The 19,034-nt window shown below is 34.7% G+C and overlaps 1 protein-coding gene across 7 annotated transcripts in view; it reads left to right on the top strand.

Moving 5' to 3' along the window:
• pde1cb (phosphodiesterase 1C, calmodulin-dependent b) overlaps positions 1-19,034 on the top strand; it is an 87,717-nt gene that overhangs the window by 56,590 nt on the left and 12,093 nt on the right. For all 7 annotated transcript variants that reach the window (XR_009267507.1, XR_009267508.1, XR_009267509.1 and 4 more), the window contains 9 exons: positions 3,318-3,431; positions 6,585-6,767; positions 7,956-8,022; positions 10,435-10,551; positions 10,631-10,771; positions 14,985-15,085; positions 16,147-16,275; positions 17,047-17,148; positions 18,120-18,240. Coding sequence is in view for 2 of the 7 variants with exons in the window: in XM_058754979.1 (XP_058610962.1) it covers positions 3,318-3,431; positions 6,585-6,767; positions 7,956-8,022; positions 10,435-10,551; positions 10,631-10,771; positions 14,985-15,085; positions 16,147-16,275; positions 17,047-17,148; positions 18,120-18,240 (1,075 nt within the window). In the remaining 5 variants the exon portion in view is untranslated. The remainder of the gene's footprint in view (positions 1-3,317; positions 3,432-6,584; positions 6,768-7,955; positions 8,023-10,434; positions 10,552-10,630; positions 10,772-14,984; positions 15,086-16,146; positions 16,276-17,046; positions 17,149-18,119; positions 18,241-19,034) is intronic.

The raw sequence follows: 19,034 nt of genomic DNA on the forward strand, positions 1-19,034 counted from the left end.
TTTACGGAGGACTGTTTCCTGAACCTGGGAGAGTAGCCTACAATGTGAACACTATGAATGGCTGTGAACACTATAAATTGGGGCAATTCCAACGTCGTAAGGACAGTCTGTTGCTTCAGACTCACAGCCTGTAAGTATGTTTCGATATTTAAAGAATTTGCTACTGACTATTCAAACGCGAGTTTTGAGCTGTGTAGAGTAGTGCTTGTTTGGCATTTCAAATGCAGACATGGTGTTATGTTTATGTGATGCATCTCGACACGTAAAAAGACTGTATGAGTCATTATAATCAGTAATTATGTCCTCACTGAATGCAACAAATGCCTTGTTTATAGTGGGTTTTATAGTTTTTATGTCGTCGTGCCGGGACATGGCATCACAACATGGTAAGGGGCGTAACATTTCCGTCACACGCTTGACCTATTCGGCCAATCATAATGCACTGGATAGCTGGCCAATCAGAGCACACCTTGCTTCTCAGAACGATGAGCTTTGTAAAAATCGGCACGTTTCAGAAAGGCGGAGCATTGAGGAGCAACAATAATGTACAGTATGTGGAAAATAATGTGTTTTTTGAACCTCGAACCACGTAAACACATTGCATTACACCAAATACACAAAATAATGTTCTTTTTAGCAACATCATATGAGCCCTTTAAGTAAAAACTAAATATGTATAGACATCTTTTAAACTATATAAAAAATACAAATAAATAAAACTAATAAAAATGACAAAAACAACAAAATTACTAAATCTCTAACTCAAATCAATTAATTAAAAAATGGAAATGAACAAATATTAAACAAAACATATTAACAAAAACTGCAATACTAAATCAATGATACTAAAGTAACATTGATTGTTGTAATTTTAAATTGTTTCAGTTTTTTTCCCCTAGATAGCAACAAGATTAAATTAAGAGCAAATAGAGGCTTGGCAGAAAAAGACCTAAGAAAGATGTCATTTAAGTCTCAAAGTAATTGAGGAACCTTTGAGCAAAAAAGTAGTCTTTTGATCTGACACAAGTGGAAACATTACCATACCAAACTAGTCATGTTGGGTTTGATTGAGGTTTAAGAGTGTGATCTGAGATCAGGTGTCGGGATGAACAGGGCCGTTGGGGTTTGGGTTTTCCTTGTTATCTGCAGGCAGCTGTCAAAATGTTGAGTGGAAAATGTTAATCTTCCCGTGTGATTGCATTGACCCCAAAGCATCGATGGCGCGCCGACACTGTGTGATTGTCATGGTGACAGCCGTCCAGCCGCCTTACTGGTGTGAAATCACTTTCACGGTAGAAAACACTACCTGTGCTGGTGGACGCAGGTGGGATGCAGCTGCAGTTCGTGCTTCTGTAATGCCCACTGCTGTCACATCAAGATACACATTTAACATATGAATGTCAGATAAATATATGCAAATATGTTATAGTTACCCTGTGGGAAATTACCACAGGGTAACAAACTACCACATATAGCAGTCCCTATAGGATCACAGACACATCACATTCAGTGTGGTAATGTTTCAACTTCATATCTGTGAGCAATGTGAACAAATCTCAAACCAATGAATCGACTGAATCTCTGACCTTTTAGCGCCCATCAGTAAATCGCATTGCATCTTACCAGAGATTTCAGTAATCTGACCTGTCATATTGTGATCCCAGGACTGTAATTAAAAAGCATAACCATTCGTCTCTGACATTTAACTGACTATTACTTATAATTTCGCCATATTTAATGGTACAGTTTTTGCTCTTCATAAAAATTTCCTCAGACAGTCTAATTGTTTTAACAGACACATCGAGCACCGGAGAGCATTTGAGTGGTTTGTCTTGAAAGCCTTTCCTGGAAGAGGGTTATTGAAGATGGATTTGATAAGACTAACAGCTTTAGTTAATCAATCGGCCTTAAAAGCTCAATTAATCAAGCTCAGTCTTACAAACACAAGCTTCTACAGACACTTCAGAACACCTACAAAAAAATAAAGATTTCAGTCAGTTTGCCATAAGAGAGTTTGAAGGTTTGTGGTTGGTAAGATTTTTGGGTAACACTTTATTTTAAGGTGTTGTTTTTACATGTAACATGTACTTACTATTGTAATAACAGTTAATTATGCATAATTACATGCAAGTAACCCTAAGCCAAACCCTAACCCTAACACCTAACCATATAGTAAGTACATATAGTCAAATAATATTACTCTGTGCTTAAATGTGTAATTACACTGTAATTAGGGTACCTTGAAATAAAGTGTAGTCAAGTTTTAAAGTATTTTTAAAAAGGTCTCATTCTCACTGTGGATGCATTTATTAGATCAAAAATACATAAGGGGTAATCAACGGCTAGCTGTGCATTAAACGATTTGAATGCACGACGGTTGCCTCCGCGAAGTGCATTCAAATCGTTTAATGCACAGCTAGCCGTTGATTATCCCTTACTTATGCCATGGTCATTTCCCAGCATTCACATATTAAAGATGTTAATAATATTTAACCGGAACGATACAAATGACGGTTATTTTCATCTGTATTACTATTCAACTGTAACTGTATGTTAGTATGGTTACCAATGTTTATAGGAAGCGCATTAATATAGAACGTGATTAAACTGACCTGAAACTCCCTGTGCAGTTCAACGAATTTAATCAACACCTGCCAGCCAATCAGAATCGAGTATTCAGACAGACCATGGCATAAAGTAAAAATATTGTGAAAAATTATTACAATTCAAAATAACTGTTTTGTATTTGAATATATTTTAAAATATAATTTATTCCTGTGATGCAATTCTGATTTTTCAGCGTCATTACTCCAGTCTTCAGTGTCACATGATCCTTCAGAAATCATTTTAATATGCTGATTTGATTCTCAAGAAACATTTATTATTATTATCACTGATGAAATTAGTTGTGCTGCTTTTATATTTTTTGTGGAAACCATGATACATTTTTTTAGGATTCTTGATTAATAGAAAGTTTAAGATGACAATATTTATGTGAAATATAAATAAATGTATTTATTTATTAATATAAATAAATAAATGTCTTTACCGTCACTTTTGATCAACTTAATGCATCCTTGCTGATGCATTAGTTTTTTATGTATATAATATAGAAATAGTTTCTTGTTTGTGCATTTCGGATTTATGTTTTTATGTTTTCAGGGAGGGAAATTTAATATTGATCTTTGTTTTGCAGAATTAAGTGCTGAATTTGTCATGCTGATGCTGGCTGGTGCTCCCAGATAATTGCTTTGTAAAATAAACAGCCATTCAGTTGTGTTTTAGAAATAATGTATGTGCATGTGCTTGTTTTGCAGATTACGATGCTTGGTAAAACAGTTGGAGAGGGGAGAGGCGTCTCTCGTGGACCTGAAGAAAAACCTGGAATATGCCGCCACTGTTTTGGAATCGGTCTATATTGAGGAAACAAGGTAAAGTGTGTGGGTTTTACACTGTTATTTTACTTTCCCACTCCTTGTTGCCAAATATGAAATATAACCACAGGCAATCAAACTGAAGTTATAAAGGAGTCCTTACTTCAAAGTAAGCTATAAATTGAAAAAAAAAAAAAATGTATTGATTGTGATACGGCTATGCCATTCCAAACATATTGGTTTTCTCGTGATGTTTCATGAAAGCCATCAGTTGCAAATAACCGCTTGGACTAAATTGTACATTTATGATGAATAATCATCTCCAGGCTGTTTTATTCTCTTTATTATGACGCCACTGTATTTGTTCACGAAGCTGTAACAACGCATTATTTAGTCTTTCCACGTCAGATGCTGATCCAGCTTTTCCACACAATCCCTAAATGGAGTCGTTGTGAAGGGAAAATTGTAAAATTGGTCCAGGATCAGTCTAATGGAGCCTTAAGCTATTCACTCATGCAGATAGAGGTCGATTCAATTAGCAGTTAAAGATCTGTGTGCTTCAATCCCAAGATTGTTAGATTGAGTGAGTGGCCAATTGAGGGGTCACAGGGGTCAACGCTGCTGCAGCGTCCTTCAAAAAAAATTATTTTCTGTAAGGATGTAAATATTTTTAACACTACCAAAATGGCAATATTATGTTATTTTTAATTTTTGTAAATTTAAATAAAAGTACCTTTGAAGTGCCATGCAAATGTAATGGTATATGAATATGATAATCATACAGTGCTATTAACCATTTAATATTATAGTTATTTACCATTGTGAGGGTGTTCAGGCTATTCTCTGGTTGAATGTGACCGAAAAAAATAAATTATAAAATGAAGCCTATTAAGGACTATTAAGATTTTTTGCATCGTGGCATTATTTTCTTGAGAGCATATTTTGTCTTATTTAAACACAATAAATAACTTGTTATGAATAGAATATTTCATAAAATTCATGTACGTATATGTCATTTAATGAATATTATGTACTATTTTCTACACGCACACACACACACACACACACACACACACACATGTTGGTTTTAATTAAAACTTTATTTTATGTACATTTATATTTATTGAAACCTGTGCAGTGTAGTAAAACATTTTCCAGTCATTTCAAATCACTATTGGGAATAATGGGAATTAACAAAACTAACAAAAAAATAAAATGAAATAAAATAAAATAAAGTAAAAAAATGAAAAAATGACATTACAAGAGATTTGGGCTAGAAATCGTGTTTAAATCAAAATAATTAAATACAATTCAATTTTATTTGTATACCGCTTTTCACGATGCAAATCATTGCAAATCAGCTTTACAGAAAATTTAAGTTTCTACATTATATTTAGTAATAGCTTATCAGTGGTGACTGTCCAGTTGATGTCCATATGGCAAAAATGTTCGGTAAAAATCAAGCAGTTAGTTAATATCATGTAATCAAACAGACGGTGAACACTATTAACAGCAATGATTATATGTTGCGATCAAACTTATAGCAAAATTTGGTAGTTTTGTATGTTGGCATCATCTGAGGTCCTCTGAGGGGTTGGTATCATCTCTTCTCAGGTGTTCGGTCATCTCAGTGGCAATCCCGTGGCAGAAACAGAGAAGGTAACAGAGAGAAATTAACGTATCTGCTGTTCCAACTAAGCAAAAAATGATGTTCAACCCAAGCTAAAGAATAATAATGTGCATTTGATCAGATGTAACTGAAGTACAAGTTTATGAGATACATTATGTGAATGCTTTGCTAAAGAGATGTGTCTTTAATCTAGATTTAAACAGAGAGTGTGTGTCTGAACCCCGAACGTTATCAGGAAGGTTATTCCAGAGTTTGGGAGCCAAATGTGAAAAAGCTCTACCTCCTTTAGTGGACTTTGCTATCCTAGGTACTACGAAAAGTCCAGAGTTTTGTGAGCTTAGGGAGCAGGATGGATTGTAGCGTGATAGAAGACTAGTTAGGTACGCAGGAGCTAAACCATTTCAATTTTAGGGCCTTAAAAGTAAGTAGTAATATTTTGTAACTGATACGGAACTTAATAGGGAGCCAGTGCAGAGACCGTAAAATTGGGGTAATATGATCATATTTTGATCATAATATGATCTGGTAAGGACTCTAGCAGCTGTATTTTGGACTACCTGTAGCTTGTTTATTGAAGATGCAGGACAACCAGCTAGCAGTGCATTACAATAGTCTAGTCTAGAGGTCATGAATGCATGAACTAGCTTTTCTGCATCAGAAACAGGTAACATGTTCCGTAACTTGGCAATGTTTCTAAGATGGAAGAATGCTGTTTTTGTAACATGGGAAATACGATTTTCAAAATAATGTCACAATGTGAATTACACAAAATATAATATCTTAATTTGAGTTGAAATGTCACCCAGACATGTTTTCATCAGGATAAAAGCGATTGCTAAATGAATAAATAAATGTGGATGTGAGAACATGCTGATAGCCGCATTGAGAGCACATAAACGAACACCTGCGGTATGAAACGAGCCGAAAAACTCCATCCTTATCAGTGCCATTTCATTCCCGCTCAATGATAGTATTTAATATCTCTGCGGGGTGATGCAGCGCTCCAGTGCCACTAATATCTTTTTATTTTGACGAGCTGAGTGAAGAATAACAGCTGTGAACATCTAGATGGCAGAAATGATAAAAGCTGATGGAATTATGTAACTGGAACATCATTGCGGCCCGGGATTATGACTAACCCGCTCACATGCCAAACCACAGAGACCACCGGTCCGGTCTGATCAGATTCATATTCGCTCTGTGATTTATGACTGTTGTGGACTTAAATTCGTCATAACAGCTTATGTCTGGATACGCAGATGTTTATGGCACAGTTACTGCGAAGATGTTTTTAGTGGTGTGAAATCATTAAATGTCAATCCAGTGCCATTCCAAGGCAAATATATTTTTTTTACGTAGTTACAACACACTTGGTATTACCATAATTATGCGGATGAGTGATGGATTAGTCCTAAACCAGTAGGTCTTGGCTCGAGCATCAATCACAGTTTAGATTAAGTATAAATAGTCGTTTATCCTCCTTAAATGCACGACAATTACCTGTCATAGCTGATATTTTAAGTGTAAGTGGTGATGACATGTATAAAGTATCTTTCCCTCCCTCTCTCTCTTTCTCTAAGGCGATTGGTCGATACCGAGGATGAGCTCAGCGATATCCAATCAGATTCTGTGCCGTCAGAGGTCCGTGATTGGCTGGCCTCCACCTTCACGCGGCAGATGGGGCTGATGCTACGACGGACCGAAGAGAAGCCGCGATTTCGCAGCATCGTACACGCAGTGCAGGCTGGGATATTCGTGGAGAGGTGGGGTTAAACGCAAAGCAGTATGCTAAAAACTCTTTTTTTATGTCAAAATATAGTTTAGTTTTCCTTTTCTTTTAGCCTCTTTTCATGTGAAATAAATATATGTTGTAATGTCACAACTCTTTTTAATTCTTGTTTTGAATGTCAAACAAGAATTATGTTATGTTATTTATATACTATTATAATATTTATTAATATATTGATGTAGATTTTGAATTTATAATTAGCTTTTTTTTATATATATATATATATATATATTTAGTTTTCATTTTTAATGTAGTTCAAGTTTTAGTAATATTTTGATTTGTGCTTTTGTTTTTGTTTTTAATTAATTTTTAAGTTTTTAGTTATTAAATTATATATATAATATAACTTGTTTATCTATCAAATTAATATTAAATTAATTAATCAATTAAATATTTCTAATTTCTTAATTATATTATTAAATGTACAGGTATTTGAAATATATTATAGATTATCTATATACTACCCTACTTTGTACTACCTTACTTTTTACTTTCTGTATAGCTGTAATTTGTATATTTCGGCTTTAGTTTTGGTGGTTTTAGTACTTCAACCTAAACTTTTTATTTATTTCAGTTCTAATATTTATTCTATTTCAGCTTTATTTCAATGACCAAAACTGATTTTAATAGTTGTATAGAATATTAAAATATTAATAATTTTATTTTTAGTTAATAATATCAACACTGGAAAATAAATCACATCTAGCTGTTTTTTTTAAATTAACTTTTAAACTAAATCTTCCAGTGCTCATGAATCAATCCGCTTCCTCTTCAGTTTGTTTTCCCCTTGCCTGGCAGCATTTAAGTCTTCTGTGAAATGATTATAAATCTATGTGTTGAGCTCAGAGTGAGTCAGCGTATGCATATACATCATCCTCCTGACAAGTCTGAATAACTACAATCACTTTGCCACAGTTCTCTCTCTCTCTCTCTCTCGCTCTCTCGCTCTCACCCGTTAGCATCATTTCATTAAATTCTAATGCATTTCAGGCAACGCTGCACAAATAAATTGCTTTGACAAAGCATTTCCTTAAAGAAAGTACAGGTTGTCCTCTACATTTGATGTTGTGGGGTTTTGTAGGTGAAGATTAGGGCATTGTGTTTGGAGAGCCTGTGGTCTGTGCTGCCGCTTTCACTTGATGTTTTTATCTCGTTCTAACAGAATGTACCGGAGAACCTCTAACATGGTGGGACTGAGTTACCCTCCGTCTGTCATAGCAGTGCTTAAGGTAAAACACACGCAAACCCCTGCGTTCTTAGAAACAGACGGTGTTTTATCTCTCAGCTTCTTTCCCTTGGTTTTGCTCTCAAAAAAGTATCACACAAAAAAATGAAAAACCAAAACAAATGTTTCTTCAACTCTGGCTTCTTTCTGGCTACTTTCTGGACTTCAGAAAATAAACTTTCAAAACATGTCATTTTCCCCTGAAAGTCAAGAACATTTCCACCATATCTCAGATGATGTGCTGTGTGTAATAACATTCTGTGGTGGAATTAAATTGAAATTAATGCACTCCTTTCTCTTGCTAGGGGTAATTTCATGGCTAGCAATTGATGTATCCTAAATACACACAATTAAATAATGTTTTCACACTTTTATTTCACTTTGACAACATTACAGCTGAATTTCAAATGATACACACAAATCCATTCATTCATTCATTCATTCATTCATTCATTCATTCATTTTTTTAAATTTTGTCATAATTGTATTATTAATTATTTTAAAATAATATTTTTGTAATATAATACATCATTAATATTTATATTAATACAAGATTTTTAAATGAATTTATTATTATTAAAATAAAATAAAATGATTCATGGTTAATTATTTTAATATTATTTAAAGGGGTCATATGATGCGATTTCAAGTTTTCCTTTCTCTTTGGAGTCTTACAAGCTGTTCATGCATAGATAAGATCCCTGAAGTTGCAAAGACTAAAGTCTCAAAACCAAAGAGATATTCTTTAAAGTTAAGACTTGTCCACGCCTTCCTAAAATGGCTCATTTAAACACGCCCCCACATGTCTACGTCACTGTGTGGGAAGATTTGCATGACACTGCCCAAATGTATACGCAAAGAAAGAAGGCGGGACTTTTATTCTCGCTGTAGCATTGTTGCTGCCGCCGGTGTCCTACCCGTCAGATTTTCCTACCAGGGCTTACTGCGCATGCGCAAATCAATATTGAGTCTTTTTTCTCATGCTGAACAACAATATTTAATGTATCTGCATTACTGTATGGGTAGGTTTAGGATTGGGGTAGGTGTAGGTGTAGACATTAATAAAACACAATCTAATAGGTAGAAAAAATTATTTATTGTTGGTTTCCGGTAGCTGTATCCCTTCTAGCCACAACTGCGAATATAACACATAATTACTGTATTTGCATTACTGTAAGGGTAGGTTTAGGGTTGTGGTAGGTGTAGACATTAATATATCATAATTTGACTTTGCAAGGACAGTCTGGTGCTTCTGACTCACAGCCTGTAAGTACATTTTCATATTTAAAGAATTTGCTACTGACTATTCAAACGCGAGTTTTGAGCTGTGTAGAGTAGTGCTTGTTGTTTGTCGTTTCTACGATCACAAATGCAGACATGGTAATGTTTAGGAGGCGCGATGCAACGTGACACGTAAAAAGACAGTATAAGTCATTATAATCAGTAATTATGTCCCCACTGACTGGATGCAATAAATGCCTCGTTTGTAATGGGTTTTATTGTTTTTGTGTCGTCGCGCCGGGACACGGCTTCACAATATGGTAAGGGGAGTAACATATCCGTCCCATGCTTGAGGTATTCGGCCAATCACAACACACTGGATAGCTGGCCAATCAGAGCACGCCTTGCTTCTCAGAACGATGAACTTTGTAAAAATCGACGCGTTTCAGAAAGGCGGGGCATAGAGGAGCAACAATAATGTACAGTATGTGGATCTATCTATCTATCTATCTATCTATCTATCTATCTATCTATCTATCTATCTATCTATCTATCTATCTATCTATTTTGTAATCATTGTATATTGTGTATTGAATTTCATTTTGTATTTTATATAAATTCATTATAATAATATGATACAAATCTGATGAACTTGACCAACTTTATATATATATATATATATATATAAAATATATGTATTATTTATATATATACATATATATATACACACACACACACACACACACACATATATATATATATATATATATATATATATATATATATATATACACACACATATAATACATCTCTCTCTCTCTCTATATATATATATATATATATACTATATTCATTCATTTATTCATTCATTTAATTTTTTCATTTCATTAGACTGCTGTTTCATTCATGCTACACATTTGCCAAAATTAGTTCGTACATATTATCATATATAATAATATTTTATATATTTATATATATTTAGTAATGGATGGAGTATTTTCAAGACTGAAATTCAAGCCTGAGACAAGAGTAGAAAGATACAAACCATAAATAAAAGGCACTAGAAATATAAATGAAGGCATAATACAGAGTCCTAGGCAGTTTTCATGCAACAACAATATTATTTACTCTTAAAGGAATAGTTCACTCAGCATTTGTGTGCTGTATCTGAGTTTGTTTCTGTGTTTCTTCTCAGCATGTGGATAAGTGGTCTTTTGATGTATTTGCTCTGAACGAGTCGAGCGGTGACCACGCTCTCAAATTCATCTTTTACGAGCTCCTCACCCGATACGACCTCATCAGCCGCTTCAAGGTGAAAACAGCTCTTGTGGAAGTGAGAGTTGAGGGCCGTAATGGTCTTTTTCAGAGTTATTAACTCGTATCTCTGACAGATCCCCGTCTCAGCACTGGTCTCATTTGTGGAGGCTCTGGAAGTGGGATACAGCAAACATAAAAACCCCTACCACAACCTGATCCATGCAGCCGACGTCACACAGACCGTGCACTACCTGCTCCTCAAGACGGGGATGGTGGTAAGATGAAACACACAAACACAGAGAGATCACATCAGAGGGCCATGCCTGCAGTGAAATAGGTCAAGAGGTCAATAGGTCAGGACTGAGCTAATATAATAATAATTATATTCCCTTCTAAGATCCTTTGTGCAAATTTTAATTTTTTTACTTCATGAGGAAGACATTCCCATTATGCTCTGCAAAAGCTCAGTGAAATAATCCATCCAAGATGACAGGTGAAATTAGAGAGGTGTTGATTGTTTTAGTATTATTTATATGCTGTCTATTTGGAATTAGCTTTTATTTGTACAGCTTTCATTTTGATTTTAGTTAAAGTTTTAGTAATTTTGTTATGTACTTTTGTTATTTTTGTTGGTTTGTTTTTTGTGTATTTCTGTATAGTTTATAGTATCATTTACAGGTGCTGGTCATATAATTAGAATATCATCAAAAAGTTGATTTATTTCACTAATTCCATTCAAAAAGTGAAACTTGTATATTATATTAATTCATTACACACATACTGATATATTTCAAATGTTTATTTCTTTTAATTTTGATGATTAGAGCTTACAGCTCATGAAAGTCAAAAATCAGTATCTCAAAATATTAGAATATTACTTAAGACCAATACAAAGAAAGGATTTTTAGAAATCTTGGCCAACTGAAAAGTATGAAAATGAAAAGTATGAGCATGTACAGCACTCAATACTTAGTTGGGGCTCCTTTTGCCTGAATTACTGCAGCAATGCGGCGTGGCATGGAGTCGATCAGTCTGTGGCACTGCTCAGGTGTTATGAGAGCCCAGGTTGCTCTGATAGTGGCCTTCAGCTCTTCTGCATTGTTGGGTCTGGTGTCTCTCATCTTCCTCTTGACAATACCCATAGATTCTCTATGGGGTTCAGGTCAGGCGAGTTTGCTGGCCAATCAAGCACAGTAACACTATGGTCATTGAACCAGCTTTTGGTACCTTTGGCAGTGTGGGCAGGTGCCAAGTCCTGCTGGAAAATGAAATCAGCATCTCCATAAAGCTTGTCAACAGAAGGAAGCATGAAGTGCTCTAAAATTTCCTGGTAGATGGCTGCGTTGACTGTGGACTTCAGAAAACACAGTGGACCAACACCAGCAGATGACATGGCAGCCCAAATCATCACTGACTGTGGAAACTTCACACTGGACTTCAAGCAACATGGATTCTGTGCCTCTCCACTCTTCCTTCAGACTCTGGGACCTTGATTTCCAAATGAAATGCAAAATTTACTTTAATCTGAAAAGAGGACTTTGGACCACTGAGCAACAGTCCAGTTCTTTTCTCCACAGCCCAGGTAAGATGCTTCTGGCGTTGTCTCTGGTTCAGAAGTGGCTTGGTAGCCCTTTTCCTGAAGGCGTCTGGCGTGGTGACTCTTGATGCACTGACTCCAGCTTCAGTTCTCTCCTTGTGAAGCTCTCCCAAGTGTTTGAATCGGCTTTGCTTGACTGTATTCTCAAGCTTGCGGTCATCCCTGATGCTTGTGCACCTTTTCCTACCCAAATTCTTCCTTCCAGTCAACTTTGCATTTAATATGCTTTGATACAGCACTCTGTAAACAGCCACACCTTTCAGTAATGACCTTCTGTGACTTACCCTCTTTGTGGAGGGTGTCAATGTTCGTCTTCTGGATCATTGCCAAGTCAGCAGTCTTCCCATTATTGTGGTTTCAAAGAACAAGAGATACCCAGAATTTATACTGTAGGGATGGTCATTTATTCAAACTCAAATGTAAATATTCTAATATTTTGAGATACTGATTTTTGACTTTCATGAGCTGTAAGCTCTAATCATCAAAATTAAAAGAAATAAACATTTGAAATATATCAGTCTGCATGTAATGAATGAATATAATATACAAGTTTCACTTTTTGAATGGAATTAGTGAAATAAATCAACTTTTTGATGATATTCTAATTATATGACCAGCACCTGTATTTCACATGTAGTTTTAGTTTCAGTTTTTTTTTTCTTACTTCAACCTATTATTTTAGTCGTTTTAGTACTTCAGCCTTATTTCAGTTAGTTTCTAAGGCAACATTCTAATTTTTGTAATTTTTAAAATAAAGTTTTTTCATCTAATATATTTTTTTTAATTACCAAAACTGTTTTTAATACTTCTAGTGTAAGTTAACAATACCAGGGTAGTGTAAACTCTTATCTCGTGTTAACAGCGGCACAATATACAACACTCAGTCACTACCTTTCATTATCAACGCTTTACACCGCGCTCTTGCTGCATAGACCAGCTTGTTGATTATAATGATCTAATGTTGCGTTGCTTCACTTGCTCTCAATGCAGATACGGTGTTAATCATCTTGATAATGTTACTGTGACAACATGTCGAAGCCTGTGGGCACGAACTCAAGAGTAACTGTGCAGAAACCCAGCGGCGTAATCATTAATTCTGCTGACAAACACACACACACACACACACACCTTAAGCTTTTTAATGAACAATCATCAGGCCAATCGTAAAGCAGCAGTTCCTGAAGAGAAACAGAGAGAATCCTCACGCTGTTTACTCATATAAGGGTCTTAATATGTCATTGACCCAAATCACTTTATCTTCCGACTGACTAGCCATCACACAATTAATGCTTGCTCACAGAGAGCCACTTCTCTCATCACAGTACGCTTCAGTGTTTGTTCTGCATGCGCGACTCAAGACAAATGAGGTGAGATGGTGTTATTTTGCACTAAAGTGAAATAAACTGGAGTCTTTCTAACAGGTGATTAAATATTAAGATGAAGTCCTGCGGGAATGCAGCGAGCAGCTGAGAGCTCGGTGTCCTTCAGAGCTTGTCTGTCAACATATGTTCATTATTCTACTCTGCTTTTCTTTCCAACAATGAAACCACAGATTTTTTTTTATTGGTCCAAAATAAAGATTTCATTGAGTTCTCAGTCATGTTTAATTTAAATATCAACTTTGTCTCAGGTTTTTCTTCTAAAAATTCTTTCTTCTAAAATACAAATAGACAAAGATGAGCCAATAGCTGTCATAAAGTAAGGGTATAGAGATGAATTTTAATTTGAAACCACATAATTTTTATTTGATTAATTCTTTCATTTTATTGCTCCGAAATAAATACTTAATTGAGTTCTCAGTCATTTTTAAATTAAATATCAATTTTGTCTCTTCTAAAATTCTTAAGAAGAAATAAATAGACACGAGTCAATAGTTGTCATAAAGTAATAGTATAGATCTGAATGTGGTAGAAATGTTCTTATTGAGATTGACTCTTATTGTAAACTTTGGTGTCTTGGCTAATCTGAACACATTTGGAGACATTATTGAGATCTTTTTCTTTTTCATCAAACATTTTAGCTGAAGTCTCCTTCTGTCTGCGCTTAACTTTATTGTTGTCATTATTTAAATATCAGCTTTGTCTCAGATGTTTCTTCTGAAGGTTTTAAGGAGAAATAAAAATGGACACAAATGAGTCGATAGTTGTTATAAAGTAGGTTTATAGAGATACATTTTAGTTTGAAATCACATTTTCTTAATGGCTTCTATATAAAGACTAAGATGAGTTCTCAGTCATGTTTAAAAAAACAAAAAACTTTGACTGAATTTTTTTAGGAGAAATAAAAATAGACAGAAATGTGTCAATGTTGAAATAAATTAAGAGTATAGAGGTGCATGTGGTAGAAATATTGAGATCTTTGATTTTTGATCAGATTTTGGTATCTTGGCAAATCTGAGCACATTTTGGGGCATTATTAAGATCTTTTCTGAGATCACTGGGACCCTCAAGATCACATCTTAGAAGTTGGGGATTTTAGAAGTCTCCATTTGCTCTCCATTTAACCTCATTATTGTTATGTCAGTAATGTATTATTTTAACAAACTTTGTCTAAGATGGTTCTTCTAAAATTCTTTAGCAGAAATGAAGACACATAATTCAGTTTAGTGTATAGAGCTGTATGGTAGAAATATCTGGGTTCGTGTTAAGATCTATCTTGTATCTATTCTATCTGTATCTAGTCTAGATCTATTCTAGTATCTTGGCAAATCTGAGCACAAACATTATTGAGATCTTTTCTGAAACTTTGGAGGAAATACACATGGGATTGCTTTTTCTCTAGAGAATCAGCTTGAAAGTGGAGATTTCATCAAGGCTTCAACTGCTCTCAATTTAACTTCATTTAGATTTTTTCACAAAGATTTCTCATGTGACATTGTTTTCCCTCTCCAGCACTGGCTGACAGAGTTGGAGATTTTTGCAATGCTTTTCGCTGCTGCTATCCACGACTATGAACACACCGGGACCACAAACAACTTCCACATCCAGACCAGGTAACGCATGAGCGCCGCTGGGTGAGTCATCCATCAGACTCCTGCACTGATAAACACACAGCCCACAGCCACAACACCTCAACCGGCTGAATCAAACTAGATGGCATTCTGACCAAAACATGACCTGGGACAAATGAGCTGAATGGGGAAATGGGAATAAAACATTGCTTTGTGGGTTAGTTTGTATACACTACTTTTCAGTTTGGGCTCGGTAAGGAGTTTTTTTTTAAGGAAGTCTCTTATGCTTCCCAAGGCTGCATTTATTTGATCAAAAGTGCAGTAAAAACTGCAATATTGTGAAATATTATTACAAATTAAAATAACTGTTTTCTGATTTGAATATGTTTTCAATTGTAATTTATTCCTATGATCAAAGCTGAATTTTCAGCATCATTACTCCAGTCTTCAGTGTCACATGATCCTTCAGAAATAATTCTAATATGCTGATTTGCTGCCAAGAATCATCAGTGCTGAAAACAGTTATGCTTTTTAATATTTTTGTGGAAAGCATGATACATATTTTTTCATTCTTTGAAGAATAGAAAGTACAAGAGCACCATTTATTTGAAACGGAAATCTTTTGTAACATACAAATGTCTTTTCTGCCAATTTTGATAAATTGCAATGTCCTTGCTGTATAAAAATATTAATTTCTTTCCAAAATTATTATTATTTTTTTAAATCTTACTGTCCCCAAACTTTTGCACGATAGTATATTCAGACATACATTTTTTTTCTAACTTGCATTTTGCTACTTTTCCTTTATAATCAAAAGTATTTGATTACCCAGTATAAGAGAAACTAAATAATATCATAGAGACTTACAATTCTTTGACTTGGTCCAGTATGCAAACACCTAGCAACACACTTAAAACCACTTGCAACGCCCTGTGCAATTCATGTGTTCTCCAAAACGGCATACAATAATTACAGTAGAATACAGCTAAAAAAATCACACTGCAAGACACTGTATGTCATCTCAACTTCGGAAATGCAAAATATAAATCAGATTCAGTTCTGTTAGACCAGATTCCGTAGTGAGTTTACATGGATTCCTGCAGGTCAGACACGGCTATCCTGTACAACGACCGCTCTGTGCTGGAGAGTCACCATGTCAGCGCGGCGTATCGACTGCTCCAGGACGACGACGAGATGAACATCCTGTACAACCTCTCCAAAGATGACTGGAGGTACAGCAGGATTTCACATCCATCATCTTATCATTTCCATCATTGTCTCACTCACAAAAAAATGCTAACTGACAATAAATTTTCTCCAATTACAATATTGTGAAATGTCTTAGTAACTGGGTACTTTTATATACCAGTGGTTATTATTATGACTATTATTTTTGTTAAATGAGCATCACTTAATAATGTCTTGGAAGCTATTTCTTTCTTTCTTTATGCATTTTTGCATATATGTGTGTATGTGTACATGTGTGTGTGCATGTGTATATATATGTGTGTGTATGTGTGTATATATATATATAGAGATAGATAGATACCAAGATAACAAGGTGAATATCACAGTAAAATATTCTTTATTTTTATTATGCATTTCCAATCAAGCCTTATTTTCATCTAAATTATTAAAAAGTTTTAAAATATTTAATTGGATGTTTAAGATGTAAAAGGCTACCTTTTCTGTTTAGAAAAATTACAAATATAAAGAAGTATGAGTGTAACAGTGTTATATTTTTAAGGGGCAAAGTTCTCGTAGTTGAAGAAACACCCTGCAGGAAATACTGAAATAAGTGTTTTACCATTCTCGCTGTGCTATTCTCAACTAAACACAATAGAGAAAAAAAAGTCTGATGAAGTTTTACTGCAATACAGACGGAAACGAGTTAGTTTCTCATTCAGAAAGAAAACTAATATCCTCACACTTTGAAGCGGAACACAGTTATTTTCTCCGGTGAGGAGATTGAATGCAGTTGTTTTGTGTGCTCGTGTTTTTAGAGAGCTCAGGGCACTCGTGGTCGAGATGGTTTTGGCCACTGACATGTCCTGCCACTTCCAGCAGGTCAAAGCCATGAAGAATTTCCTCCAGCTGCCCGAGGGGTGAGAAACCTTTACAACAAACATCAGACATGCTTCACTGTTGTCTGTCACCTCCTGCCTCATCTGTGTCTCCCCAGAGCAAGATGTTATTGCTTAGAGTTTGCTCTTTCATAGCTGAAGAGACGTGATGGAGATGGATGTTTCTCAAGATGTTTCTTCTACTGTTCCTGTGGAGAAATAAAAATAGACAAATGATACATACAATAAAATAAAATGAATGCAGCTTAACTGAATGCATTTGTTTTTTCTATCTCATGAAACTAAAAGATTACTGTGGTCTTTTTCTCAGAAGGAGCATTTTTTTAATGCAGGGAAATGGCGCAAAAGTTCATTTTATTGTCATGTGTCATAAAAACACATATTTATCACCTATTGGTCTTAAATTCTTTTTTAAAATACTTCAATAATGTCTTCAAGCTTCAAATTTCATTCCCTCCCATGCAGAATTTCTTACACAATTTTGCTTCTAAATGGTTTATTGATTTTTTTTTTTTTTTTTTCAAATTATTTTTGCTGGAAAGCTAGAAACAAATACTGATTGAGATAAAATATAATTTTTCAATTAAAATATAATTCTATTTCCAATAATTCAAAGAAAATATTTGTTTGATTTGTAAATATTTTTTTCTTTGATTTATTCGAAGTGTTTATACTTAGCTACTGACTGTAATAAACTGTATATATATATATATATATATATATATTTCTATACATTTGTCTGTTTAATTTTAATGTTTATTGTGAGATAAATTCTAATCAAATAAATGAGGTTTTTGAGCTGTATGTCTTAAATTTTAGTAATAAACACTGCAATCCCTATGAATAAATAAAAACATTTTTTTTACAGAAAAACAAGAAACCAATGCTAATTAAAGTTTATATTATATTATATTTGCTCTTCTTTTAATTTCATTGTCATGCGTTAGAGAAAACACATATTTATCAGTGGGACTGGTGTGCGTTTTCCTCAGAATTGACAAACCCAAGGCTCTGTCTCTGCTGTTACACACGGCTGACATCAGTCATCCAGCCAAGAACTGGGATCTACACCATCGCTGGACTACATCACTGCTGGAAGAGTTTTTCCGACAGGTTCGACGCATGCTTGTTCTTTAGATGCGTACAACGAGTGTTTGCGTTTGTATGTATGTGTGAGAAGAGCAAAGCACAGCAAGAAAAATCTCATCATTTTCTATGTATTTTAATCCTCTCTCTCTTCCTGATTGCCCTTTCATCCAATCACACGTAAGCCTGCGCCAGGATTATCACAGGCCGCAGAAACGAGAGCGTGTGGAGAAGCGTATCATTCGAGCTTGTTTACACCTGAACATAAACCTCTGAAAATAACTGGCTTTCACAGCCCTATCGAATGCAGGTCCCAAAATTACGCTTTGGCACGATTATGTGACTTATCAGTGTGAACAGCACTTTGCTCTTCTTTTAAACATCACAGCAATGTCACACATGCATGTATTCTGTAATACTACTCATTTCATATATCTTGATTGTTCACATTTTGTTGTGTATTTATGTGAAAACCTCACCAAATTGTTTTACGATTTATGCTTAAAACAAGAAAAAACCTTTTTCCGAAGGAGTAAGCAAAACATACATAATTCAAAATATATTTTCAGAAAAGTCTTTAATATTCTAAACCAGAATTGAAAATTTGCTTAAATTCACTTTATGAGGACATAAAAAGTCTTAAGTATCTTCAGTAGAACAGAAAGGAGTTTTAAAATTGTTGACGGAAAAACAGGAGATGCTTCTTTCCAATTCACACTGCCGACTTAAAGGAATAGTTTGCCAAAAAAAAAAAAGAACATTAGCTGAAAATTTACTCACTCTCAGGCCATCCAAGATGTAGATAAGTTTTTTTTTGGGAA

The sequence above is a fragment of the Onychostoma macrolepis genome, chromosome 02, assembly GCF_012432095.1.
Source record: "Onychostoma macrolepis isolate SWU-2019 chromosome 02, ASM1243209v1, whole genome shotgun sequence".
NCBI lineage: Eukaryota > Metazoa > Chordata > Actinopteri > Cypriniformes > Cyprinidae > Onychostoma > Onychostoma macrolepis.